Source organism: Aspergillus wentii (assembly GCF_001890725.1).
Source record: "Aspergillus wentii DTO 134E9 unplaced genomic scaffold ASPWEscaffold_8, whole genome shotgun sequence".
In the NCBI taxonomy this organism is placed as follows: Eukaryota; Fungi; Ascomycota; class Eurotiomycetes; order Eurotiales; family Aspergillaceae; genus Aspergillus; species Aspergillus wentii.
Window position 1 is genome coordinate 804,945 of NW_024467839.1, and position 24,895 is coordinate 829,839.

The 24,895-nt window shown below is 48.0% G+C and overlaps 9 protein-coding genes and 1 non-coding gene across 10 annotated transcripts; 6 read left to right on the forward strand and 4 right to left on the reverse strand.

Moving 5' to 3' along the window:
- Positions 1-184: 184 nt before the first annotated feature.
- Positions 185-3,513, forward strand: ASPWEDRAFT_62387 (uncharacterized protein; the record flags this gene model as incomplete). The annotated part of the gene is made up of 5 exons (XM_040838648.1): positions 185-487; positions 545-750; positions 820-934; positions 1,256-2,018; positions 2,068-3,513. The coding sequence occupies 5 exons, from the start codon at positions 185-187 to the stop codon at positions 3,252-3,254; spliced, it is 2,574 nt and encodes an 857-aa protein (XP_040684761.1). The 3' UTR covers positions 3,255-3,513.
- A 541-nt stretch (positions 3,514-4,054) lies between these two features.
- Positions 4,055-5,377, reverse strand: ASPWEDRAFT_31766 (uncharacterized protein; the record flags this gene model as incomplete). Its single annotated transcript, XM_040833578.1, has 6 exons — positions 4,055-4,195; positions 4,252-4,632; positions 4,686-4,891; positions 4,944-5,095; positions 5,155-5,281; positions 5,344-5,377. The coding sequence occupies 6 exons, from the start codon at positions 5,375-5,377 to the stop codon at positions 4,055-4,057; spliced, it is 1,041 nt and encodes a 346-aa protein (XP_040684762.1).
- Positions 5,378-6,750: 1,373 nt separating this feature from the next.
- Positions 6,751-8,703, reverse strand: hsp60 (chaperone ATPase HSP60; the record flags this gene model as incomplete). Its single annotated transcript, XM_040828918.1, has 3 exons — positions 6,751-8,264; positions 8,347-8,488; positions 8,593-8,703. The coding sequence occupies 3 exons, from the start codon at positions 8,701-8,703 to the stop codon at positions 6,751-6,753; spliced, it is 1,767 nt and encodes a 588-aa protein (XP_040684763.1).
- Positions 8,704-9,696: 993 nt separating this feature from the next.
- ASPWEDRAFT_176189 (uncharacterized protein) lies at positions 9,697-11,046 on the reverse strand (the record flags this gene model as incomplete). The annotated part of the gene is made up of 2 exons (XM_040831470.1): positions 9,697-10,796; positions 10,989-11,046. The coding sequence occupies 2 exons, from the start codon at positions 11,044-11,046 to the stop codon at positions 9,697-9,699; spliced, it is 1,158 nt and encodes a 385-aa protein (XP_040684764.1).
- A 1,054-nt stretch (positions 11,047-12,100) lies between these two features.
- On the forward strand, positions 12,101-12,658 carry ASPWEDRAFT_45033 (ATP synthase subunit epsilon family protein). The gene is made up of 3 exons (XM_040836424.1): positions 12,101-12,169; positions 12,246-12,360; positions 12,446-12,658. Exons 1-3 carry the CDS (start codon positions 12,141-12,143, stop codon positions 12,521-12,523), a joined length of 222 nt encoding a protein of 73 aa, XP_040684765.1. The 5' UTR covers positions 12,101-12,140; the 3' UTR covers positions 12,524-12,658.
- A 165-nt stretch (positions 12,659-12,823) lies between these two features.
- On the forward strand, positions 12,824-15,964 carry ASPWEDRAFT_45034 (N-alpha-acetyltransferase 35, NatC auxiliary subunit). The gene is made up of 8 exons (XM_040836425.1): positions 12,824-13,038; positions 13,120-13,187; positions 13,270-13,410; positions 13,484-13,720; positions 13,773-14,231; positions 14,285-14,542; positions 14,600-14,698; positions 14,752-15,964. Exons 1-8 carry the CDS (start codon positions 12,939-12,941, stop codon positions 15,718-15,720), a joined length of 2,331 nt encoding a protein of 776 aa, XP_040684766.1. The 5' UTR covers positions 12,824-12,938; the 3' UTR covers positions 15,721-15,964.
- A 639-nt stretch (positions 15,965-16,603) lies between these two features.
- ASPWEDRAFT_118843 (transcription factor domain-containing protein) lies at positions 16,604-19,015 on the forward strand (the record flags this gene model as incomplete). The annotated part of the gene is made up of 5 exons (XM_040828853.1): positions 16,604-16,779; positions 16,819-17,415; positions 17,482-17,741; positions 17,800-17,934; positions 17,991-19,015. The coding sequence occupies 5 exons, from the start codon at positions 16,604-16,606 to the stop codon at positions 19,013-19,015; spliced, it is 2,193 nt and encodes a 730-aa protein (XP_040684767.1).
- Positions 19,016-20,909: 1,894 nt separating this feature from the next.
- On the reverse strand, positions 20,910-20,994 carry ASPWEDRAFT_t186. The gene has a single exon. It is a non-coding gene; the product is annotated as a tRNA-Asp (tRNA).
- Positions 20,995-21,997: 1,003 nt separating this feature from the next.
- ASPWEDRAFT_119585 (glycoside hydrolase family 5 protein) lies at positions 21,998-23,216 on the forward strand (the record flags this gene model as incomplete). The annotated part of the gene is made up of 2 exons (XM_040828919.1): positions 21,998-22,723; positions 22,773-23,216. The coding sequence occupies 2 exons, from the start codon at positions 21,998-22,000 to the stop codon at positions 23,214-23,216; spliced, it is 1,170 nt and encodes a 389-aa protein (XP_040684768.1).
- A 664-nt stretch (positions 23,217-23,880) lies between these two features.
- Positions 23,881-24,895, forward strand: ASPWEDRAFT_54374 (cysteine hydrolase family protein; the record flags this gene model as incomplete). Its single annotated transcript, XM_040838046.1, has 2 exons — positions 23,881-24,416; positions 24,865-24,895. The coding sequence occupies 2 exons, from the start codon at positions 23,881-23,883 to the stop codon at positions 24,893-24,895; spliced, it is 567 nt and encodes a 188-aa protein (XP_040684769.1).

Here is a 24,895-nt window from a genome sequence, read left to right on the forward strand (position 1 = left end):
TCCCTTTACCTCTCTTCCCTTTACCTCTCTTCCCTTTACCTCTCTTCCCTTTACCTCTCTTCCCTTTACCTCTCTTCCCTTTACCTCTCTTCCCTCTGTATCTCTTCCCTCGTTTACTACTGTGAAGTTTTTCAGGCCATCAACCATCACTGTGTGATCACATGCCAGTTTCTCATCTCAGAAGATGCCTTATCGCCCGAAATATTCAACCCCAAGACGGCCACCTCATTATTCTGGGAGCCAGGAACAGGATTCAGCAGAAGTGAGACAATTATGTCTCGAATGTCGTCAGTTGACGACAAAGAGACGCCTTTGCAATCCACTTTGCCGGAACTGTAAGTCCAGCTTCTGCCCAGGTAGTGGAACTTGCGATGGCTTTTGCGGTTCTTACCCATGTTGTGGGTGTTGTGACCAGACTCAGACAAATACCATTGCAACCGATGTGGTTCATCTGCCTTTAGAGTCCAATGAAAAGCAGAGTAGCCAGGTACGAACTTTGGCTGATATTATGGCTTTGAGTACTCATAATGTATATGCTCTCTAGATTCAGTTCCCAGATTTGCTATCCGTCATGCGCCAATTGATTGTTTTCATCTTCTCTGAAAAGAAACTGCAACTGGACTTTGAGCGTGGAGTTTACCGGTCTGTGATTACAGCTATGGGCGGGTCAGAGGTGTTCGCCAATTTGGTCCATAACACAGTTGACCCAGACATTCGGGCATTGAGAGGTCAAGTAATCACTGTCGAGGTGTAAGTAATAATTCTTTCTTAGCTATCGACCCTCCCTACTATTGATACACTGTTAATCATATCGATTAGGTTGCATGCAATCCGTCTCAAGCAAACCTCGAATCCAGCAACCTGGGAAGAACCCCACGGAGGCTATCTGGGTTTCGTTACACAGGCGCTCCTACCGACATACTTACGCATCTACGTTGGTCAGTCCAAGAAGCCAAAACTTCGAATTCCGCAGCACATTAGAGAAATAATGAAGGGATCGAGGCGCTCTCTGCATTACTACATCATCAACAACGGACAGGGCTCAAGGCATGCTAACTTTATTCGACTTTGGACCATCCCATTTCCCCCGAGAATTGATAGCATGATAATGCTCGTCTTTGAAAACTTTTTGGAGCTGGTTATGTGCCGAGCCTTTCAATCGCTTCCTGCGTCGAGTCTAGAGGAGATTTTTGGGCCCTGCCCAGCAGGGCAATATTCTGGAATTGGTTTAAATGTCATGTCTCCTTTACTCCAGGGAAGGTCTCTGAGTCCCTACTCTCGCCATAAGGTTGTACAGCTTCTATCTGATTCACCAGATCACGAAATCCGTGAATGGGCACTTCATCGCAACAACGAAAATCATCAGCTACGCCGGACATCAAACTCTGAGGAATTGCCCATGAGAAGTCAAATGGATAAAGAAGGTTATGAAAGCGCTTTTTCCCAAGCCATTAGTACTAGTTTGAGCCTTGAAGAAGCCCCCTTAATTCAAGCTGGAGAGAATATCTGGGGGCCCTTGCAAGTGCACCTAGTAGATCCTCAATCCTGGTTTCGGTCAACAATGGCCAAGCTACAACAATATGATTCAACGATTGAAACTGGACCTAAGATGATCAGTCCTATCGGAAACTCTGAGGCTTCTATAGGAGTTGTCTTTGAGACTACCCCGCTTCATGACTATGAGGAGAGTGGCCAGGTCATTAGCATACCATGGGGCCTACGGGAGAGTGGCTTTCGGGCCTCAAACTCATTGATTTGGCCATTTGACCTTCGAAGATACGTTTACATACCAGAGAGATTTCAAGTGCAGTCTTTCTCCGCCTATGAGCGCAACATTTTACGTGATGCCTCTCAAGAGCTCATAGCTGGTACTCGTCTCCGAGTTATCATAATTTGCGGTGATATTGAAGAAATCATAGTCCCTACTGACGCAAAGAAAGTGGTCTTAACTCTAAACAATATGGCTTACAATACATGGGTCGAGATTCAGCAAAAGAAAATCGCAAGAGTATTCATTCGTGCACCGACCCCCTCTCTCTGAACTTTGGGCTAGCCATGGAAGACAAGCCTACGAGTTGACAAGCATTTTCAAGTTTGTTTCTGCAATCACCGATATCACAATATTTTCATCCTTTTATGAGTGCTCTATGGCTCTTGCTTTAATAGTTCGACGGTGGGCGGACGAGAGAGATGGGAAGATTCTTCCAGCTAGTCCTTCCGACCTTGAGCCAGTACTGAGGGTCTGGCTCGCTGACAAAGGATTCAAACAAGATGAAAGCCTACTACGTTTGGCAGAAGCTGTTGGAGGCTCCTTGCGATACGGACTTCTTGTTCTCACATTAAGTCTGCCGAAACCAAGGAGAGAAGGCCTTCGTCCTCAGAGAATCCCACGATCAAAGGCTGAAAGACGTCACGTTATCCCAGAAGATTTGCTCGACAGTGTTCGGTTGGTTTACAATGAGTTTTGCCCATGCCAAATGCCGGATCCCCAAGTGATCCATGATGAGAGCCCCCTTATCCAGGCGATGGATAACTTGGAACTCATTGACGATGAAGAACACCAGGATGTTTTCACTACTGGACCAGAACTGAACAAGACTCTGGGCGAAAAAGAGTCGCCGACAAGTTCGTTTTCTTTCCAGTCGGGACTCAAATTGTTAGTTGGAAATAAATTCCAAATTAAAGGAAGAGAACGCAGAGTGAACAGAGCGAGTTTTACCATTCAACATTGCACCATTTCATTCGACATGGAGCATCAGCCGACGGATGAGGATTTCTTTTGGGTGAAAGCTCGGCTTTCACCCATAGGCGAAAAAAATCCCCAGGCATGGGCCACAGCAGCCCAGGAGCAGGACCCCGGCGCTCGCCTAGCATTTCGGATTTACCGACAGGATGAGAATGGGTTTGAAATTTGGTCAACTTATGCTGCAAATGATAGCTGGGAAACAATCTGTCAAGCAAACAGTCTCGTCGATAAGTTTGAAGGGAGCAACTTTATCGAGCTCTGCACTAAGCCTCGAAGGTACATCTACATTGATGATCGATACACAGGGCTGAAGAGAGAATATCCGGAACTAATACCCTTCGTTGGTGGGGCATATACCGACGACAACATGAATGTGATTCCTGCCAAAAGTTCCCGCAGAGGCGAAAAACATACAAAGCCTAGAAAACGAAGACTTGAAGATGCGGATCCGCGTGCACACAAACGGGCTAGGGGGCCGGGTGAGGAGGGACTCGAATTGAAGGACTAGGTGATTTTTGGTGTTTTGAGGCGAAAAGGCTTCAAAAGATAACGAACTTCTGCTCGGTGGTCAGGCCAGGAATACCTTATGAATATCAGTCGGTACATAGGAAATTAAGCGAAGAAAAAGTGTGTAGACAAAGCGAAAATGCCCAGTAGGAAGATATATCAAGGCTACAACTCAATCAAGCTCTCCTCTACCGGTCGTGCGGCTTGCTGCGTCTGGCGAATTTCCGATGGGATGGGTATGCAGTGTAGGCAATACAGTGCTAGGCTATTATAGTCGAGTGTCTCTGAGTTGCTGGTGATATTGTGGAATATGCCGGTGTTTGGGCATGCTCGGGAAACTGCGGCCCTGGCCCACTGGGCTGGTATTGATAGTTCTGCCGCATGATAGGCGAAGGCTGACAAAAAGAATCAGAAAATTGGAGTTCTCGGTGGATTGAGAAGCGTAGTACTGTGCCAAGCCGCTGTAGAGTAGGTTTGAAGGGAGATGGGGTCTTTATGTTGAGTTAATGGAGAGGAGCCGCTCCCATCTGTGACGGGGAGCGATATGGAGAGGTTGAGCTATTTCGAGAAGGAGAAAGAAAGCCAAAGTGTGAACTTGGTATAATGCAGGCTGGGTATATGAATTGCTTGAACTGGTATTAATCATATCACTCTTATCAACAGGGCCCCTTGGCTGTTTGCCAGAGCTACAGCTGACTACCTATATGCGGATTCTCAAGATTGAGACGCTGTAGCCTGCAATACAACAATGAATGCGTATTGTCTTGGGCCATCCTTGCAGTTTTGTGCAGAATATAATAATTAGTCTCGCAGCCGCTCTTCCAACCACTGCTCAAAATACCTTTGAGATTTGGGACTAGGCACTTTTAAGATCTTGTCCATGACCATTTGCACATGAACTTCACCAGAGGCAATCAAAACCTGGGTCTGGGGGTTATGAATCTTGACCAACTGTTAGTATCGGAAGAACTGGTGGATTTAGGTGTTGATGGGATTACCTTGACTTTATCTGCAAAGGCAATAATGTCATCGAAAAAGATTTCGCATTCAGCGGCTAGGATGCTGAGTTGCTGGGTCTGTAAGTCTTTCCACCAGTCCGCTGGGGCTTTGAGAGGCTCGTTGTACGCATCTGTCTCTGAGTCGCCCAGGAACTTCTTTGCGGATATATCGAGAAGCCCTGGGTGCACATGGTCATGATAGAAATTGTATTTCATAGATGCTGCAGTCGTGTCGAACGTCACCCAGGGTGATATCAACAACGCCCCTCCCAGCTTCTCGTCATGGAGATCAATTGGGGGGATTTCAGGATGAGGATGAGCCAGATGAGAAAGAAGAGCTAAGATGATATTTACACCTGCCGAATCTCCTGCGATGAGAACCTTCAAATGGGGTCAAGAACAAAATTCGGTTGAAGAATCACTTGCTGGCTTACATCAGACGGTGCAATCTGGGCTGTTTCGGTCAGATATCGCAAAGCACTGACTGCTTGACGAAGTTGCAATGGGTATACACCCGCGGGAGCAATGGTGTAGGCGACAATAGCCACTGAGAGCTCGAGGTTTTGAGCATGGCATGCTTTCATGCAATCAATGAGCGTTTCGATGTGTTGTGGATGGGCAGGGTTGACATAGGCCCCTCCTGTCAGCTATCAGCAATCAGCAGTTCATGTTTCAGTGAGGGAATAATATACCATGGAAATAGAGGAGTGTCTTCCCAGAGCTCCTTTGGGGCTTCGATAGCCAGAGAATATCCGCGTCATTATCTATGGCAACAATATCCGGTGTCAAGCTGTGCTTTTGGACGGTGGTTCTGTATGCTTCGGTCGTTGTTGGTCGGCGCTTCCTGTTGATATACCGTTAAATGGCTGTAGTGCAGCTGGGCGTGGATAATCGCAAACGTACAGCAGCTGCTTATCTGGATCACGGAATGAAGCTGATCTGAGAAAGCTGTGGATCATGTATCTCTTGAATTTCAGCCCTTTGGGCTTTTTGAACACGCTTGCCGCGCATGCGACGAGGCAATCGCATACTGAAACAGTCGGTCAGCCGGTCTTATCTCCAGTCTAGACTAATTGACGACTTTCAACTCACAGATTGCCAGAAATATCCCGAGACGAGCTGCCATGATGCGAAATGTTGCCTGTGGACGGGTAAGGGCAGCAGGTTGATGCGATGGAGAATAATAAAAACGCAGGAACGAGGAGATATCAAAGACTCAGGGACAAAGAAGCAGTCGATGAAAGAGGGGGTGTGCATCTGGTCTTCTGATCCCAATCCGGACTAATCATGCACCCATCGTGGCCATGCAGCCATGAAAATGGGCTATGGCGTATTTTGTGCAACGTCAATTCCAGGAAGGCGAGATTTGCTGGTCCACTTGTTCGTCACGATCGATCGAACATGGTCTGAGCATTTACTCCATGTTCTCCTCTATATCGATACCTGGATGAAAAGATACAAATACTCTTCTCAAACACCCGATTGAGATGTCTGGGAACACGACAACCTTTTATCCACGCAACTGAGGACCAATTCAAATACAAGAAGAACAAAGAATTTCTTTGAGGATAAGAAAAAGCAATATAAAAACAATAACATAAGATTGACTCCGTGGATTCCAGGTAAAGAAAGGATAGACAATTATTGGAAAGCACAACTGCCATTACTCCGTACTAGTATTTTAGATCGAGGGTGATTGACTCGTGCACGTATATTTTCCTTTTCAATAACATGTTATTGTTTCAAGCGAGCTCACGATTTCTAATTCTCGTTGATCTTGTCTATCTTCGGATATCCTTCCTTGATGAGGTTCCCCGCTATCCCTCGACCTGCATATTTAGTACGCTTGATCACGGATTGAGGGAGAATCACCAAGCCATGAAGAATGTCCTCTACACAATCATAAATATACTTCAACAGAACGCTGGGGGGGGGAGAAGAATTCATGGGAAACAGGCCAAGACAATTGATCAGCTTTGCTGAAAGGGCGAAGAGAGAAAGACGGCAGCAAGTGGGAAAGCATGAGACCATGAATACAAGAAGATCCAATGGGTTGTCATTTTCAACAATGACGAACAATTGCCTGATGAAATCCGAGATCAGAGTGATCTACATTACGTTTAGTCCTACTTTTGATATGAAGAAATGCCATGAACAATTAATTTAAAGAAATCACAATCACCACGGCCATACAAGCTGCCGCGGAGTACATAGAGTACATAATATATGATACACAGGACTCCCTGAGACTTTTTTTTTCTGCCCAACATAGCGGAGTGGAGATGATGTGGAAGATCGCGGGTGTAAAGGATAAGGTGAGGTATACGGATGGAAGGATGAGGGGGAATGGCGTGTAAGACATTAAAACAAAAGAGAAAGTATTAAAAGGAAAAACAGATAGAAAGGAAAAGACCAAAACATGCTCGTACTATGCAAGACGCGCTCAAGAGGGGAAACCTTTAGAAACAAGGGGATGGGTTATGGATGGAGGGGAGGAGCTTAGAACATGCCACCGCCCATGCCACCCATACCGCCCATGCCGCCCATGCCACCAGCGGGGGCAGGGCCCTTCTCCTCAGGGGCCTCGACGATGGCGACCTCGGTAGTACCGAGCAGGGAAGCGACACCGCTGGCGTCAACCAGAGCGGTACGGACAACCTTGAGAGGGTCGACGATACCGGCACCGATCATGTCAATGTACTCGCCGCGAGAGCTGTCGAATCCGCGGTTGAAGTCCTTGGCGAAGTCATCGGTGAGCTTGCCAACGATGACGCTGCCCTCGAGACCGGCGTTCTCGACAATGGTGCGGGCGGGGCGGGTGATGGCGCTCTTGACGATGCTAACACCGAGCTGCTGGTCGAAGTTGTCGGGCTTAAGGTGGTCAAGGCCGTTGGCGGAGGCCTTGAGAAGAGCGGTACCACCACCGGGGAGGATACCCTCCTCAACGGCAGCGCGGGTAGCGTTCAGGGCGTCAACGACACGGTCCTTCTTCTCACCGACCTCGACCTCGGAGGCACCACCGACCTTGATGACGGCGACACCGCCAGAAAGCTTGGCGAGACGCTCCTGGAGCTTCTCCTTCTCGTACTCAGAGGTGGTGGGGTCAGCCATGACACCACGGATCTGCTCGCAGCGCTGGGCAATGGAGTCCTTGGTACCCTCACCGTTGAGAACAATGGTGTCCTCCTTGGTGATGGCGATGGAGCCGGTGGATCCGAGCATGTCAGGGGTGAGCTTCTCGAGCTTGATGTCAAGCTCGTCGGTGAAGACGGTACCGTTGGTGAGGACAGCAAGGTCACCGAGGATGCTCTTGCGGTTGTCACCGAATCCAGGGGCCTTGACGGCAGCGACCTGGAGCTGGCCACGGAGCTTGTTGAGAATGCAGACAGCAAGGGCCTCACCCTCAATGTCCTCAGCGATGATGACCAAGGGGCGACGAAGAGTGGTGGAGGCCTCAAGGGCAGGGATGATGTCCTGGACAGCAGAGATCTTCTTCTCGGAAAGAAGGATCAGGGGCTTCTCGAACTCAACCTTCTGGGACTTGGGGTCGGTGATGAAGTAGGGAGAGGTGTATCCACGGTCGAAGCGCATACCCTCGGTGACCTCAAGCTCGTCCTCAAGAGTCTTACCCTCCTTCACGGTGATGACACCCTCCTTGCCGACTCTCTCCATAGCGGTGGAGATGAGCTTACCGACCTGAGTGTCGCCGTTGGCAGAGATGGTAGCGACCTGGGCGATCTCCTCACCGGTGGTGATGTCACGCTTGTTCTGCTGGAGGTAGTCCACAGCGGCCTCAACGGCAGCCTGGATACCGCGGCGCAGGTCCATGGGGTTGCATCCAGCAGCAACGTTCTTGACGGTCTCGGAGAAGATAGCACGGGCAAGGACGGTAGCGGTGGTAGTACCGTCACCAGCGGATTCGTTGGTCTTGGAAGCAACGTCCTGAAGGAGACGGGCACCGAGGTTCTCGAACTTGTCCTGGAGCTGGATGGCCTTGGCAACACTCACACCATCTGTTTCGGTCAGCATCACAATTCTTCTTCGTATCCGGTGATAGAATTTTCTAAGGAACGGGAGTCGGTGAGAGTAACGTACCCTTGGTGATCTTGGGAGAGCCGTAGGGAGACTCGATGAGGACGTTGCGACCCTTGGGACCAAGAGTAGAGGTCACAGCTCTAGCAAGAGTGTCGACACCCTTGAGCAGCTGAGCACGAGCATCGACGCCGAACTTGAGGTCCTGGACGATGTTAGCTCAATGTTACCAGGAAGCCTCGGGAGTCGCGGAAAGCCAATCTGGCATCTCAATCGACTCAAGAGGCGGCAATGGAAGAAAGAACGAACCTTGTGAGCGAATCGCTGCTGTTGCAGGTTGAATCCAGAGGATCTGTAGAAGGGGGCGCGCTTGGAAGCAGCAGAGAGGACCGAAGCCCTGGAAGAGAGAGCTCTTTGCATCTTGTGAGAGGGAGAAAAGAAGATAGACAAACAAAAGAGATTAATTGGGAAGATAAGAGTGATGAATGGAATGAATTAACCCGATCACAACTCCCAGAGCAAGAACGGGATGGGGGATGATAGGAAGGAGGGAAGAAGAAGAAGAGATGAGAGGTGAAGCTGGGGAGATGAAGCCAAAGTCTGGAAAATTTTCCAGGCGTTTCTCTATCCCCGGATGTCTTGGCGGCAGAAGCTCCTAGAAGCTCACGTGACGCGTTCCCGAGGGAATATCCTCGGGTTGTCGGAAGAGGAAATCTAGACACATCATAGCCTGTATGGAGCCAACGTGGCTGGGGCTCATCAATGGCTGTTATTGAATGCGGACAAGTATTCGTTTCCTTTTTCAATTGAAGTAGAATATACTGTAATTCACTTCCATTCTGTTCTCAACGCTCACTAAGGCTACGGCATATATATTTACGCGCTTCCCGGTAAACGAAGATAGTATTTGGCAACTCAGGCGACAACACCTTTGAACATCAAGGCAGCGAACGTCAAAATATATTTTAACGATAATGGGTGTGTATCAATATTGCTCGCTAAATACTGCCGTGTTCTAGATCTTCTATGAATGGAATGAATGGAATCCAATACGCCGCAGCTCCAACGGCCCTGGCAACTAGCTATAATGCACAGAAATGACAAATGTTCGAAAATCAAGCCATGGAATCCATGAAAAGCACAGCGTCATGAGGTCATAAGGTCATAAGGCCATTAGACGGAAAGTTCAAGTCTTTTAAAGGCATCAACGCACAAAATCAATATGAAGCAAGATCCAAGATCCTGCCAGGCTGACCAATGCTCACTTGGGCATCCTGGCAGTATGGGGGCTTTACAGCGCCGTGCTGACCCAGAAACAACGCAAAGCACGGAACGAAAGGACAAAGGCAAGGACCAAGAAAGACATGAAAGCCACTTCTTCAGACAAGCTGGCCCCATTTTTCGTCTATTGGGCTAGATACCATTGTCTGGAGCTTCGAACGATGGAAACATTTCGCCAGAGTTGACCAAATCTCCATTAAACTGTTGGAAGTCGTCGCTTAGAAATGGGCTCGGCATCATCATGCCACTGGCAAAGCCAGCGGGCTGGTCAAGGTTGTATTGCGAAAAGATACCACTCCGGTATTCGCTATATGGAGTAATGAGGTGACTCTGGTCCTGTTCAAAGGCAAGCAGAGCATTGACAGTCCCACTAGGAGCAACTTGGTATATATGAGAAGAGTTTGCCGCGGGCATATAATCTGCAGCCATGTCATGGCTTGCTGGAAAACCGGCATAAGTGTCCGTGTCCTGGAACTGCCCCAAAGTCTGTCCTGAAAAGTCCTGGTAAGAAATTGGGTAATCTCCATGTCCATGCAGGTTGAATGGTTCGGTTTTAACCAATTCGGCTTGCTGGTACTCAGGTGCGAGATAATGGCTGTAACAATCGGCTGTCTTCTTGTACTTGAGTACCACGATTTTACTTGGTTTTGGTTTGGGGCTTGGGCTTGGGCTCGTAGGAGACTGATGTGCAAGTGACGTCTGTCTGTCGTTTGGATACTCCAGGAACTTTGCACCGGGAACCAAGAGCTCATCATCATCATAGGCCTCTGCATTACTACCAATCTCGTCTGACCCAGTATAAGATTCATGTTTGATCACAACATCATCTGTAGACTGGGCATTTGACTTCTTCATTTTAGTCGACTTCTTGTTCTTTTGAGAAGTTTTCTTATTGTCATAGTCTTCATCAGATGAATGATCTGGGCATAGGTCCATGATTTCATCTTCAATATGAACCGGATTGTTTACACCCTTATGTTTGACAGGCTCGCCCTTTGAAGCCGTTGATACAGGTGTCTTGACTGAAGCTCCAATACCACCACGGCGAAGGGGTGGAGGGACGTCCTTCTTCGCAGCGAGCCGACGAGTGCGCAGTTTCGACAGATGCTGTACGATTGCCCCTTCGGTCACATTGTGCCCCATTGTATTAGCGACATCGGCCCAGGGAATCTTGATGGAGTTTGCATTGCAGACAGATTGCACGGTCAAAAGGAGGAGTTCGTCCAGATTATCTGCAGATGTTAGCTGGAAGAAATCTAATCCCGTCGAAAACGAGCCCCGTGCTTGACATTATATTGTCAAATGGAAACATGATGTCATATATTTGGCCTAAAGGGTGTGTGGTCTGTTTCTGAGGGAAGTCGAGGACAACTTCCCTAGTTTCTGGGGCCATTTTGACAGGGGGAAGCCTAAGGGAAACTCACCATCCCATCTCACAAGAGTACGCTTCTTAGGTCGGTTGGAAGCCTTTGGAGAGCCCATTATATCCACAGTGTCACCTTTATATCCTTGGTGACTGTGAGGGGAAGGAGTAGGTCTGGAGGTGGAAGGTGGAAGACTGTCAGCGCGTTGGGACGCGTCCTCGCGTCTGCTTTAGGAAGGAGGAAGTGAGAGAAAATCAAGACCAGATTGAGATCCGTGGAATAGGTTTTAAAGCTTCAAATGAGGTGAACGGAAAAATGAGGTGAATAAGAGAAGAATCAATATACTGAAGCAATGTCTTTCTTGAAGTAAGTCTTGTTCAGCTCATTCATGGAGGTACTTTGGTTGGGAAGTGTCCTCAGACTGAGGTATAAGTAGACACAAACTCAACTCATGTTACATGGTGGGGTAAAAGAGACTGGCTAATCTCTAGCGTCTTTGATATGAAGCGATTTCATTAGGATATCGACATCGATATCGGTGATACTTTCCATGCAGGCTGCCACGACTATCTCTCATATTTCGCCAACGCTATACCCAAATTTCCAGGTCTAACTATCTAGGCGGTTCTCAAATCATATATTACAATATAATAACAATATTAAGAACATTTGTCGAATGTCGAGGAGGATATCGAGATCCGTTTACTCTGTGGAGATTGCCTGTGATCAATCTTCACTACTGTGGCAACTACTTTCTAATCTATAACCATAATTTTATATTATTTAGTTTCTATATCCAGACTCTAAGAATACCAATTCCTTGTTTGTCTGTGAAGAGTAACAAAACACGTTTAGCGAAAGACAACAGTTGAATAGCATAATGGTTCTTCGCTTGGTGTTTATACAGGTGCTGAACGCTGATGGCTAAAGAAGAACGACCAGATGGTCAATATAAAAACGTCCCATAGATTCATATAGATAGATCACTGTAAATTCTCGATTTTCTTACTGATCCATCATCCCATGAATTGGTTATATGCTGCTTCAATCGCTCATAGTTCGACGTCGGGATGCAACCAAGTCACGTGTGTCACATGACCTGAGTTCCCGATCCTCCGAACCCGACGCTTTCCAAGGCTTCACATATTGACGACCGACCGCCGTTTTTCCCTCCCCAATCGAAACTCCCTCCATCCTCATTCTACCGCCAAGATGACTTACTGGAAAGCCGCTGGTTTGACGTATGCACAACTCCTTTGTCCCCGACTTCCCCGGACGTCTGAACCGGCTAGATCGCTGACCCTCTCTCTCCTATAGCTACAACCGCTACATGGCCGTCGCTGCTCGTGCGGTCCGCAACTCCCTCAAGGACGGCCCTCGCCTCCAGGCTGAGCGCCGTGGACTGATGGACTTGCGATTTGCCAAGTGGGAGGTTCGTATTTGAATGCTTTGTTATCTCCGGCCACGGGGGTATAATCGGTTGAGTGGTTTGACTAACTCATCTTGTTTGGAAAAAGAACGGCAAGCAGGGCGAAGTCAAGCACGTTGCTGATGCCAACAAGTCCGGCATGGCCGCCCAGTCCGAGTCGAAATAAACGAATCTCCCCCGCGAAGTTGACCCGATGACATAGCGAGACTGCTTTGGAGGAGACGAGAATTGCAAGTGGAAGCTTGATCCGGAGCAGGACTGGATGTTTGTAGCAATATTGGCCCGTTTGTCTGGCATACATAGAAATAGCAGTTGTCTTCCTGCGGTATCGAATATTCACTGTCTTATTTCCGCACCATATACCCCCGTAGAAGACCCGATATTCCGCCCGTGCCTGACCTCCAGCGTACCTTGGAGCGTTACTGCGGGTTGCGTTGCCGCAAGTTTCGTCGTGTCCGCCCGACTCCCCGCCTCCCCTCGTTCGGCCTTCCACCCCTTCACCGTCCATCTTCATCATATCTCGACCTACTCGTTAATAAAGGTTTGATCTGGCAGCGGGCTGCAGGTTGTCCTATTTCCTTATGCTGCCCAACAACCAAGTCCGCGTTCCGACGATGCGAGTCGTTTCGCAGTCCATCGTCCCACGCGACATCACAGACGAGTTCACAAATGCTGCCTCAAGTGAGACGACTCTACAGTTGTTTTTATATATTTTTTAACTCGGGAATTGATCTGCCTTCCTAACGCATCGATCTTACTTAGAATTACGCACCGGGCAGCTTGTCAAAGATGAATACTTTACACTGTTTGAGGCAGTGGGTGCATTGGAGGTGTGTGACGACTTTACTTATCTGCTGGCACAGGATATTAGAAGAGACTCGACCAGAAGCTGACAGTCGCTGGAAATTCAAGATCATGGACCCAAAGATGGACAGTGGATATATTGGGCCGGGGAAAAGCCATGCGCAAGCCTTGGAAGACGACTACGATGTTATGCGTGAGCTGGGTCCCGAAGAATTGGTGGGCATAATGGACCAGCTACTTTGCCACGAGGTAGGTATATGTGCTTCGTGAAAATTTATCGTTCACCCATGGAAGCTTTACTGAGAACAAATTGTTATGATAGATGGCATGGCATATGGGACACCCTCTTTCGCAGACGCTTTTCACTTCCTTATACCTCGACAAGCTACTATGGCCGGTACCCAGGACCGTTGAGGAGGCTCGTTTTGATCGCGGAGGCACAAATGGAAGCAAAGATGGGTCACCAATGGTGCGACTAGTACTGCGAGCATACTGTCTTGCACTGGTCAAAGCCTGTGACTTTGTTCATGCACGAATCGCCACCGAGTATTACTACGAGGTTAGTGATTGGTATAATTTAAAAGCTACACCGATGTGCTAATGGGTATCAGGAGGAGGACTTTGTTACCCAGCTCTACAACCGCAGCCTACTATCACAATTCGATATTGAGCAGTTTCTAAAGCTAATCGACGAGGCAGTTTCTTGGGTGGATCAGCAGGAAGGCAAAATCGATGAAAACGTGCGAGATGCGATTAAATGCAGGCTGATATTTCGGCGCAACTTTCTGATTGCGCTTGACCAGGATGTTGATGTAGTACAAACCAGGTCGACGGAACATTTTGCATCTTGTTTGTCCCAGCTATCTCAACTGACCCAGTCTACCTCTTTGGGAAAAGCTATACCGGAGGCCTTTAGTCTGAAGATCCAGCGGAAGTTAGCTAGTACGGTACCACCTCGACCTATGGTAAATATTAGCTCCGAGGATGCGCTGGCGCATCTGAGACGGCTGTGCCAGGATGCGATTGACCTAAAGGAGATTCTTGAATATCGAGGACCTTCCAATTTCAAGGTATGGTCTTCTACAAGCTTGTTCTGTCTTTCGCCTGTGCCTAACTTTTCCAGGTCGCTCTCTGGTCATTGTTGTCTCGAAAACCCCAGCCTTCGGTTTATATCAGATCCCTTGCCCAGACCTTGATTGTGAATGATATGAGCATCTTGGGCGCCGTTTCAGTCAAACAATTCCTGTACGACGACCTTGCAGAGCTAGTTCTCCCCTCCAGCATCCTTCTTCAAGCGAACATGGATGAGACCGAAATGCCATCCGACCCTCGGTTTCAGATTGCTAAGAAAATGGACGATTTTGTGAAACGTTTTGCCCAGGTGCGTTTTAATCTTGTTAGATGGGAAATGTATGCATGAATCTAATTGAAAACACAGCCTTTTGTCGACACATATCGAAGTGCCTGTCTCAACAGATGTCGCGTTCGTCGAACAGTTTGCCATACGGTTTCTGATTGGGATAACCTACAGATGGAGGTATGGTTACACACGTAGTATTTTTGGCACAACACCTCTGATTTGTCATACAGGCCGAGGATCTCGACGTCCAGCTTCAGGGTTTGAGTCAAGAAACGCCATTGACATTTCGCCATGGCGAGCCCACTTATTCGTTCCCCCTCAGCAGCTGGGCCTACCACCAGAAGCTGAGTCAATTTCGTCTTGTTCTCCAACTCGGATTCGAACTCTCTATATACTCACCCGAAGAGCTTCCTGGGATATACTGGTACCTTTCACATATTTGCTCTACTCATCTTGCCCATCTCGATCGAATTCGGACATTTACCATTGCTGCGACCAAACGAAACATACCGTCCTTGGCGGGAAAGAGTCGAGATGCTCTTGAACGCCACCTCGCTCTTCAAAAGTCACATCGTCTTCTCGAAAGGCTTACTACACAAATTGTCGCCATCGATGCCTTTGCGATAGGTCTACATGCTTTGTATGTTTTGCTTGCTCGCCACAATCTCTTGCCGACGGCGTCTTCGGCACAGGCATATTCTAGTGATCGGCTGCGTTATGAAATCCGCATGAAACCTTTTATCTCAATCACTCTACCCGAACTTGTTCCATATGAAGAGTACCGCCGTGAAGCAACACTGGACGGTGACAGCGACGCGACAGTCATAGAACGTGCCACAAAGGCTACTGCTGAAGCGCGGAAGGCTTGGGAAGCCACACTGGCTAATGGAGCATTCCTCAAAGAACAGCAAGACCAAGCCAGCAAAGCGTCGGCTATAGAGGAAGACTGGAAACGTGATGTTAAGGACACGATGCGGGCATGCATCGGCTCCAGCATTGCGATCCAGACGGTGAAGAAAGCGTTGGCCTCCCAGGGGGGGTCAGAAAAGGGTTCTGCCAGCGATGCCAAGTCACAGTCAAACGACAGTCAGTCTGTAAACTTGAAAGTGGATATCCCTGAAGTGGGCTCCAAGAATCGCTGGCACGACTGGTGGGTTGTGCCACAAGTTGCTGAAGTCAAATCGGATTTGAAGAAGTGAAGTGAACTGTCTTCAGCTCAGCATCCATTCTCAATCTTTTGGGTATTTTCCGGAGGAATTGTATAATGAAGTCATGTATAAGCTAGGCAATATAGACCAGATTTGATTAATGATGGCACAATTTCAAGTTGGAGTATCACCAAAGTAACTTTGATCAGAGATAAAGATCCTTTCCTAATAAATAGCTAGCTTGGATATTTATAGTTAGATCGGAGAAATACTCCACAGAAGTTAGAAGTGTGGCTATAATCGACATACTGTACTCCTATTAAGGAATTGACGACGAAACCACCAGTGTTCTCCTTTTTTTATATTAATATCTATATAATTCATAATTCGAATCAATGCAATCCCTTATTCAAAATAAAAACTAATCTAACACCGTATAACATGCCATTTCGGGAGTTTTTGCCCTGCCGAGAAAAACCGAGATCTCATATGATTTCTTCGCATCGTCCCCATCCAGACGGACAACGGGCAAGATCGAGTTTTCCCCTCGTTTTGAACCATCGTCATTACGGCCAGTCCATCGTGAACGGCGTTTTGATTTTCTCGTTCTGAGCAAATCGGAGGAATTAAGATGACAATCATCTTTGCTCACGGACCCTCATCGAAATAACGGCTTTCCGATCCATGGAATGATCATCGCTGCCCCATCTCTCGCATAACTTGCTCTCTCTCTTGCTCGCTTGCTGCTGTCATATCCAGATCGATCGAATTAACTTTCCCACCTGTTCGTCTTTTTTTTCCCCTTTAGCTTTCCTGCAAGCTCCTTCGTGATCTGTTCTCCATCTTCTATCCAACCCCCGAATTCACTTTTTTTTTGGGATCAAGAAACGAGCCCGATTAAACCCCTCTCGCGGGGCGGCAGAAGCGCCAAACCATGCCTACGTATCCCATCCGACGCAGGCCACGCGAGTGCAAAACCTGTCTCCCTTGTCGCGCCAGCAAGGTCCGGTGCGATCGCAATGTTCCCTGTGGGAACTGCGTGAAGCGCAATTTCGACTGCTCCTACGGTCGTCCTCCGCCCAAGCCGCCATCGTCTCTTCTCCCCGATCGGTTTCTATCGGTTCCGGCGACGACAGCAGGGACGGCGAGCTCCAATACCGCTGCAACTACACCTCAACAACCGTTATATTCCTCATCCTCGTTTCCTACGTCTCCGTACGCTCCATCGTTTCGGAATCAGCCAGATAATCACGATGTGTCTTACAATTTCGACTCGGCGGCTGCTACCCTCGATTCAGAAGGCCAAGACCCTCCGTCGGATACCGTGACGATTTCACAGGGGGAATGGGATGATATCAATACCAAGATGAGCGCGATGGAACATATCCTGGCCAGTTTACATTCGATCTTCCAAACCCATTCCGCACAGAAACCTCGCGATCCTTTTCCGGAAGACAGCCCCAACAAAGATCACACCCCCCAATCTGAAGGCATCTATGAACCGAATTCTTTGAAAACAGGGGCCGTCCACATTGGTTCTCGGTCCGCTTTGGTCGATATCATAGATAAATCCAAGGATTCCGAGGAGACAGCGCAGGCGCTGCCCAAGGATGATATTCTCGCAGAGCTGGCTCTGGGGAACGAGTCCGCTGCCTATCCGTTTGTCGACCTTTGGTCGTCAGATCCATTTACTTTTAATATTGCAGGCGTATGTGCTGTTCTTCCTGATGATGAAAAGTGTCACAAGTATGTCGCCGATCTGGGTATTTTCCCTGGTGTGTTGCCGTGATTCGTGGCTGACATTTCCTGCAGATTTCTAGATTTTTACAAAGATATCGGCGCAGTTCTGTATCCTGTTCTGAGCGATACCGACGGGTTAGAACATAATATGAAACGGCTGCTGCGAGGCAGAGTACACGCGGGTGGTGTCTACCGGCCCGATGCCAACGGGTTGGTGAAACCGTTTGGCATGAGTCTAGGTTTTCTCAGTCTTCTCTTCGCCGTGTTGGCCTCTGGATGTCAATTGTCGAATCTGACCAGTCGAGAACGCGAATTGACCTCCTGGGTATATGGTTTGTGCAACCTTTCTATTTACTAGTGGTCATCGATCGAAAGCTGACGCGTTTCTAGTTTCGTGTTCCTACCAGTGTCTGCGTATGATGAACTATGTTTCACAGCCCACGGTGGAAGTAATCCAGATTCTATTAATCATCAGCAATGTTTTATCATATAATATGAATGCAGGGTCCTCCTATACCTTGCTCGGTGAGTGATGTCGGTATTGGGGATCTCTTCAGCTGCTAACATGTGCTTCCGCTAAGGGATGACCGAGAGAATGTGTATGGTTCTTGGTCTCCATGTGGAATCGTCTGGGTTTCCGCCATTTCATCAAGCGGTCCGGAGACGAGTTTGGTGGGCCATGGCCTTTCAGAATAGTCACTTCTCCCTCGCCTATGACCGGCCATCAATCACCATGGTCAGTCAGCCGGAAATCCCCTTCGATCCCAAGTCCATGCCTGGATATCGATCATATTTTGAGACGCTCTGTCGTATCGTCTACCTTGCACTTGAAGTGATGCGTGGGCGAATGGCTTCGAATCATACTCATTTGCGATATCATGAGATCCGTGAATATAAACAACGGATGCAGCGAATCCTGGCCGAAGCCACCCCCCATCTGCGTTACCGAGAACGCTGCCTCACCCTTGCCGAACATATTGAAAGGATGGAGCTCCGGTTGCATTCATCCTATCTCCTCTCAGTCCTGTGTCGGGTATCTTTAGATCCAGATTCGCATCTAGACGACCATCGACGGGCTATCGTCCGTGACGACTGCATCACCAATCTGCTCAACACGATCGAAGCATTTGTCGAGTTGCACTCGATAAATCCCCATTGTTCGCGCTCCTGGATCAGCCTGCAGAGGACAATTGCATCCGCATTCCTCCTAGTCACTAACGACGATGGCCAACGTCGCCCGCTGACTTGGGAACTGATCGGAAAACTGGAAACTGTTCTCTCGGATCACGTATATGCCGACGGAGCCCTTGATCAGAACTCCCGGACTGATTCAGCCAAACACTTGGCTTCGTCACTTCGTGCTCTGCGAGAGGTCAGCGCTGCGTTTCACGCTAGCAGCAAACCAGGTCTGGAGGCCCTGAGTGCTGTTCCCAAACTCAGTCCGACCACGGTGTTACCCTCACCCGCATCGATGAAAACTAGTCCTGTGGCAACGGCTATGGCAGGTCAAGTCCTACCGACCGACGATTCGAGTATGCGCAACATGCTAGGCCATGTATCGGAAGTGATGATGTTTCCCAGCATGGGCATAGGCGAACAACAATAACAGTGCTGGGCGCATGTGCAGGAAGGTTCGGGGGGAAACACCTAATATATACCCTCGAGGGAAAAGGTCTTGAGGGTCTCTGTTAGCCACCCCCTATTGGGCGATCTTTCGAGGGGCAAACACTACCATAGAAAACGGTAATAACAATAATGATCCTAATATGGACATGGATCCAACAGGACGTCCATGTCTCAACTCCCCGAATCACATCGATGATTGCATCCAAAGAAAACTTTTTCAAAGAAGCGATCTCCTTTTCGATCGCGTAGGCCGTATACAGTATGACAAGAAAAGTGCGAGGCGGCGGACAGAGCGATGGGGAGAGAAACTGAGAAATGCCAATCCTCATTTCATTTTGGTGTTGTCTATAACCGACTAGATCCGGCCGAAAAATGGCCGTTTCCCCCGAAGTGGGGGGTTGGACGATAAAAGCAAAAACTGAAGATTTGGAATTATGGAACCATCGCCAGTGAGGATGCGTGATGGCGATGAAGTCGGACACTCTGACTCGGATTCACCTCAAGATCCACGGTTTGTGATCTACCGGAAACGTGGTGATGCCCCCACACGTCTATACAGACTGCATCACCTGTGTCCACAGTCTCCATCACTGCTGATAGTATACAGAATATCGAGAGGGCGTCAACATCTCATGATGCAGTAATGTCGACATTCTCATCTCGACATTACAAACAGAATGAGCCCAGACAAGTCCATCTCCAATCACATCAGAAACAAGCTAATGGCCATGATGTTTCAGTCGGATCCGGATTTCTTGACATGTGAGGTGTTTTGTTAACACCGACTTCGGTTTCTCCGAAGGCTGGATGAGATGAGTCCAACACAACCGAACCATGGTTGTTTCATTGGATATGACTACATACGAAGCAACGATGGAACGAACTGGTGATGGCTTCGGATCCGAGATGAAGCTTAAAGCCTGGAGGCGGCGAATTCTCTCTGACTCTCTCTCCCATGAGGGGTAAACCTTCGGGTCCGAAATTTATCTATCTTATCGCCAATAGGATGGACTATTCCAACTTTCTACGGAGTAACTACTTCCAAGTCCGGAGTTGCCGGAAATTGCATCGACTACCTACACTCTAGTACACTACACAAAAGTATTTTACAATATGGAAAGACGGTGAGATCTGCATTTACCTCTTCGAGGCATGATAACTAATGAGAGAGTTTTAGACCTGTCATTAAACCTGTTTCTGGTTTAGAGTGTATACATCTCACATAGGCATCCAAGTATACCGGGATCTCGTTCCTTGATCATGCGATATTTACCTATGCAATGACCGGGATTGCAATATGCGAATGAAGTTATACTCGTGCCATGGCAGCTTCTTGGTAAAGTCCACTGCAAGAGCATCACCTGATGTGCATGACTTGCCCTGTGCTCTTTGGATAGGTTTCGGCGGGGTGGCAATCTGAATAATGAACGTGGGAATGGATTGATTTGCAGTGCATTCTGGAAGTCTGGACTATGCTGGTTAGGAAGCAAGTCGACTTGTTCTGAGAAGGTCACTTGTGGTTTTGCCGTCTAATGAGTGACCTGTGAGCGTGATAATCGACGATTCTGTATAAAGGGGCACCTTGCCAACAGATGTGTCGCTGCTTCACATATCTTCGGGTCGCCTCGATCCAGGTTGGAACAGACTTAGACAATGAAAGTGCCTCATTTCCTGGTTCGTCTTTGATCATACTTATGGGAAATTAAGCTGTGTTGAGAGCAAGTACATAATATATCAGACCGACACTCTCCCAGTAACTCTATTCAGAAATATCTAGACAGAGTGCAGAGAATTGTCGCTTAGAAAATGAACGTACAACAGAGAATGCCTCTACGGTATATCGAGATGCAAAAAAAAATATAGCAAAAAAGAATCTCTCCCTCGGGGAATCGAACCCCGGTCTCCCGCGCTTATCAGGTTAATGACAAGCGGAAATCATGACCACTAGACCAAGGAAGATTCCAACTGAGTTATCTCAGTTGCTTGGCTGACAGGCTGATCGGTCTTTGAATATATAAAGCAGAATTCATTGTTTGTTGATGTAGTGTTATAAGACAATACCATCACTCTATGATTTTAATCACTTGATATTTCATATCGCTATATTGAATCTAAGCTGCCTAAAATATATAGACCCAGAATACAATTATATAAATATTTGCTGTGATTGCCTACTATTGAGCAAGTCGATATATATTTAGACGCAAATGCGACTCTGACATGCTACACCAGGACATCAATCGAATAGTGTATCACATACAACTAAAAACGCTCACAATGACCTTCTACATTAAAACAGTCTACAATCGAACCAAGAGATGTAATTTAAGCACTGCCCCAGACTCAACAAGGCTGGCAGTAGCCCATTTCCCTAAAGAGGAAATCCGCGTCCGATCATCAGGGGCCGAAATCAGGCATGCAGTCAGTCAGTTGAATCGATCCCGCACTGTTCGCAACAGGATCAAATGCGATATTTAGAATGCTGATTCAACGCAGCCTTGATAAAAAGAAGATGAGTAGATTCAGCAGACATCGAGAAGAATGAAATCCGACCGCAAGGCCACCAGTGGAAACCAAGGCTAAGATCTCACTCCATCTTACTCGTATTCAAATCTCCATCCCCAAGTTTGGATGATCTGTCTCAGTCTCATTCCTCAACCAGGCCAAAAATGGCATTTCTTCTGCGAGCTAGACGAATGCTTCTGCATGATGCACATCTTTGCCGTTTCTTCACTGCGGGTGGGTTCGTCTTCGCACTTTCGAGCCATTCACGGTTGGTGGAAATAGGATCGACAGTCCCCAAAAAGGAAATTCATGTCATCGCAATGCAGCTTATGTGCTTATTCTCAAGGGTCCAAACTGGTGTAGAGGTGCGGACTGATTGTTCGCCATGTGAGAGGCTATATAAGGCGCGCCTCACCTGATCTGCATGAAATCAGCCATCATCACCTCTCAAGTGACAATGGGAATCATCTCCAGACTCTCTGTCCTGACACTACTGTCTGGTCTCGCAGCTGCTTGGCTGCCCGAGACTGACAAGCAAATCACCGCTTCTAATGGAACCAACCTGTTTACTCCATCCAAGGGCAAGATCCGCGGCGTGAATATGGGCTCTCACCTCGTGTTTGAGCCCTGGATCGCCGAAAACGCCTGGTCCGATATGGGCTGCAAGGGCCAGAAGTCGGAATTCGACTGCGTGTCCAAGATGGGCCAGGATGCCGCCAACAAGGCCTTCGCTGGTCACTGGGATTCCTGGATCACCGAGGATGATATCGCAGAGATTGTGAGCTATGGTTTGAACACCATTCGCATTCCTGTCGGATACTGGATCAAGGAGGATCTCGTCTACTCGGATAGTGAGCACTTCCCTCAGGGTGGGTTCGACTACCTTGAGAAGCTCTGTGGATGGGCTAGTGATGCTGGTCTGTATATCATCATGGACCTCCACGGTGCTCCTGGAGCGCAGACGGCCAAGAATCCCTTCACTGGTCAATACGCCGATACTCCTGGGTTCTACCAGGACTACCAGTATGAGCGTGCGCTCAAGTTCCTCGAGTGGATGACAACGACCATCCACCAGAACGACAAGTTCCGCAACGTGGGTATGCTCGAGGTTGTCAACGAGCCTGTCCAGAATGCCGATAAAGTCAAGACCATGCGGACGAGCTACTACCCACAAGCCTTTGACGTGAGCGCTTCTATTCAGTCACCGAGAAGAGAGCTAACACCGCGAATAGAGAATCCGCGCAGCCGAAAAGAACGCCACCGTTGACAAGAAAGATTACCTACACATTCAGATGATGGACAAGCTCTGGGGATCCGGCGACCCCAACGAGTCCCTGAAAGACCTCTACTACGCCGCATACGACGACCACCGCTACCTGAAATGGGCCAACGTCGACGTCTCCAAGGACAGCTACATCAGCACCTCATGCAGCGACGAACTCAACAGCAACACCCCCACCATCGTTGGCGAATGGAGTCTGAGTGTTCCCGACGATGTCGAGTCCCACGATGACTGGAAGCCCGATGGCAACCAGGATTTCTACAAGAAGTGGTTTGCGGCCCAGGTTACGTCGTACGAGAAGCAGCAGGGATGGGTGTTTTGGACTTGGAAGGCTCAGCTTGGGGACTATCGCTGGTCTTATCAAGGTATGTGCAGCTGTGATTTCTACGGATGATGAAGCTAACTTGGATAGATGCTGTTGCGGCTGGCGTGATTCCTCTTGACTTGAACTCGTTGGCTGATATGGGAGTCTGCAAATAGATCATGAATATACTGCATGTTTACTAGACTATCTTATCGTTTGCATTGATTAATTTGTAGGATTATATTTATGTTTATTAAGGAATGCAGACCTATTCATGCTGCATTCCTTATATCCATGACTGTTAAACGCAACCAATCTAAAGCATACATCAGTCTGACACGCATATTATTAAACTCGAGACCAACTCAACCTCACTGTCTAAGTCGAATATCATTGTAATTCTAGAACTAACCTGAGTACCCAGATCGCACGTCTAAGCAGATACTCTGTACGACATGGCAATCTGGGTTGGATAAAAGAGAATCCATCTAGTGTAGTACAGAACTTATCAGTGCACTGATAATAGATGGCTCTATTTGGCTGTTGAATTGCTTCCAATCCAATATATCCATTCTTAGCAAAATTGAAGCTATTCAGTCCGGTGATTCCCCGTTACCGGCACAGATGAAGCGGAACCGGGATTCTTCATGATAAATTCACAACATTCAACATCTTCTCTTCTTCACTTCTTGACTTACTCCTTCCTCCCCTATACTGAGCCAGAAATCTGAATACCAGCACCGTTGATCTCACCATGGGCAAAACAGTTCTCCTCGTCCTCGATGTCCAAAACGGCGTCATCCAGCTCCTCAAAAACATGGACACCTACCTTGACCGTCTCGCTCCGATCATCGAAACAGCTCGAGACAAATCCATCAAAATCATCTACGTGACCACTGCCTTTCGCCCCGACTACCCCGACCTGCATCCTCGCAACCCTTCCGCCCCCCGAGTGATGCCGTCCAAGATGTTCCTCGAAGGCGACGCATCAGTGGAAATCCACCCATCCGTGACTCCAGTCCAAGGCGACGTGATAATCACCAAACGCCGCGTGTCGTCCTTTACGGGGACAGAGCTTGACCTCGTCCTTCGCTCTCTCGGAGCAGAGCATCTTGTCTTGGCTGGATTGAGCACAAGCGGTGCTGTTCTCTCGACTGTTCGTCAGGGTGCTGACTTGGACTATTCTCTTACCGTGTTGGAGGATCTCTGCAGAGATCGTGATTATGAGCTTCATGATGTGTTGATGAAGAAGGTGATTGCGAGACAGGCGCAGGTGGTATCTTCTGCGCAGTGGGTTGCTGGATTTGGAGATGAAGAGTGATTCTGATAATGGGATTCATCATTGACGGTTATTGTCTCTTTTGTGTGGGCAATTTCTCTTTCGTGTCCTTTTCGTGTCCTTGACTTCTTTGTGTCTTGTCGATATTTATTTGTTGGCTTGACGGATTTCGCAGCAAAGAGGTGTCGGCGGAATTCCATACACCAGGAGATGAAGATTTCTTTTCTCTTTTTCTTTTATTCCAATATTTTCGTATTTCCAGTAATCAAAAAAAGAGGAAAAGGGCATCTTGGCCAGCGAGTTCGCAATTCTTCTCTTTTTTCTTTTTTCTTTTTCTTAAGAGTCTAGGTTCTGCTTAGTCAACATGCAACTGCTGCACCTCGAATTCCAACCAACTTGCAATAATTTCATCCGTTTTTCCCTGCCGAACCGCTCTGAAAACTGGATTGCTGATCAAAGACTTCTCCATGAAGACGAGGCATTAAAGTAA

Bases quoted from the DNA above. Each gene is read 5' to 3' on its own strand.
- ASPWEDRAFT_45033 (XM_040836424.1), top strand. From the start codon at position 12,141: ATGACTTACTGGAAAGCCGCTGGTTTGAC. The intron at 12,170-12,245 runs GTATGCACAACT...TCTCTCCTATAG, and splicing joins TGGAAAGCCGCTGGTTTGAC to CTACAACCGCTACATGGCCG. The intron at 12,361-12,445 runs GTTCGTATTTGA...GTTTGGAAAAAG, and splicing joins TGCGATTTGCCAAGTGGGAG to AACGGCAAGCAGGGCGAAGT.
- ASPWEDRAFT_45034 (XM_040836425.1), top strand. From the start codon at position 12,939: ATGCTGCCCAACAACCAAGTCCGCGTTCCGACGATGCGAGTCGTTTCG. The intron at 13,039-13,119 runs GTGAGACGACTC...GATCTTACTTAG, and splicing joins GTTCACAAATGCTGCCTCAA to AATTACGCACCGGGCAGCTT. The intron at 13,411-13,483 runs GTAGGTATATGT...TTGTTATGATAG, and splicing joins ACCAGCTACTTTGCCACGAG to ATGGCATGGCATATGGGACA.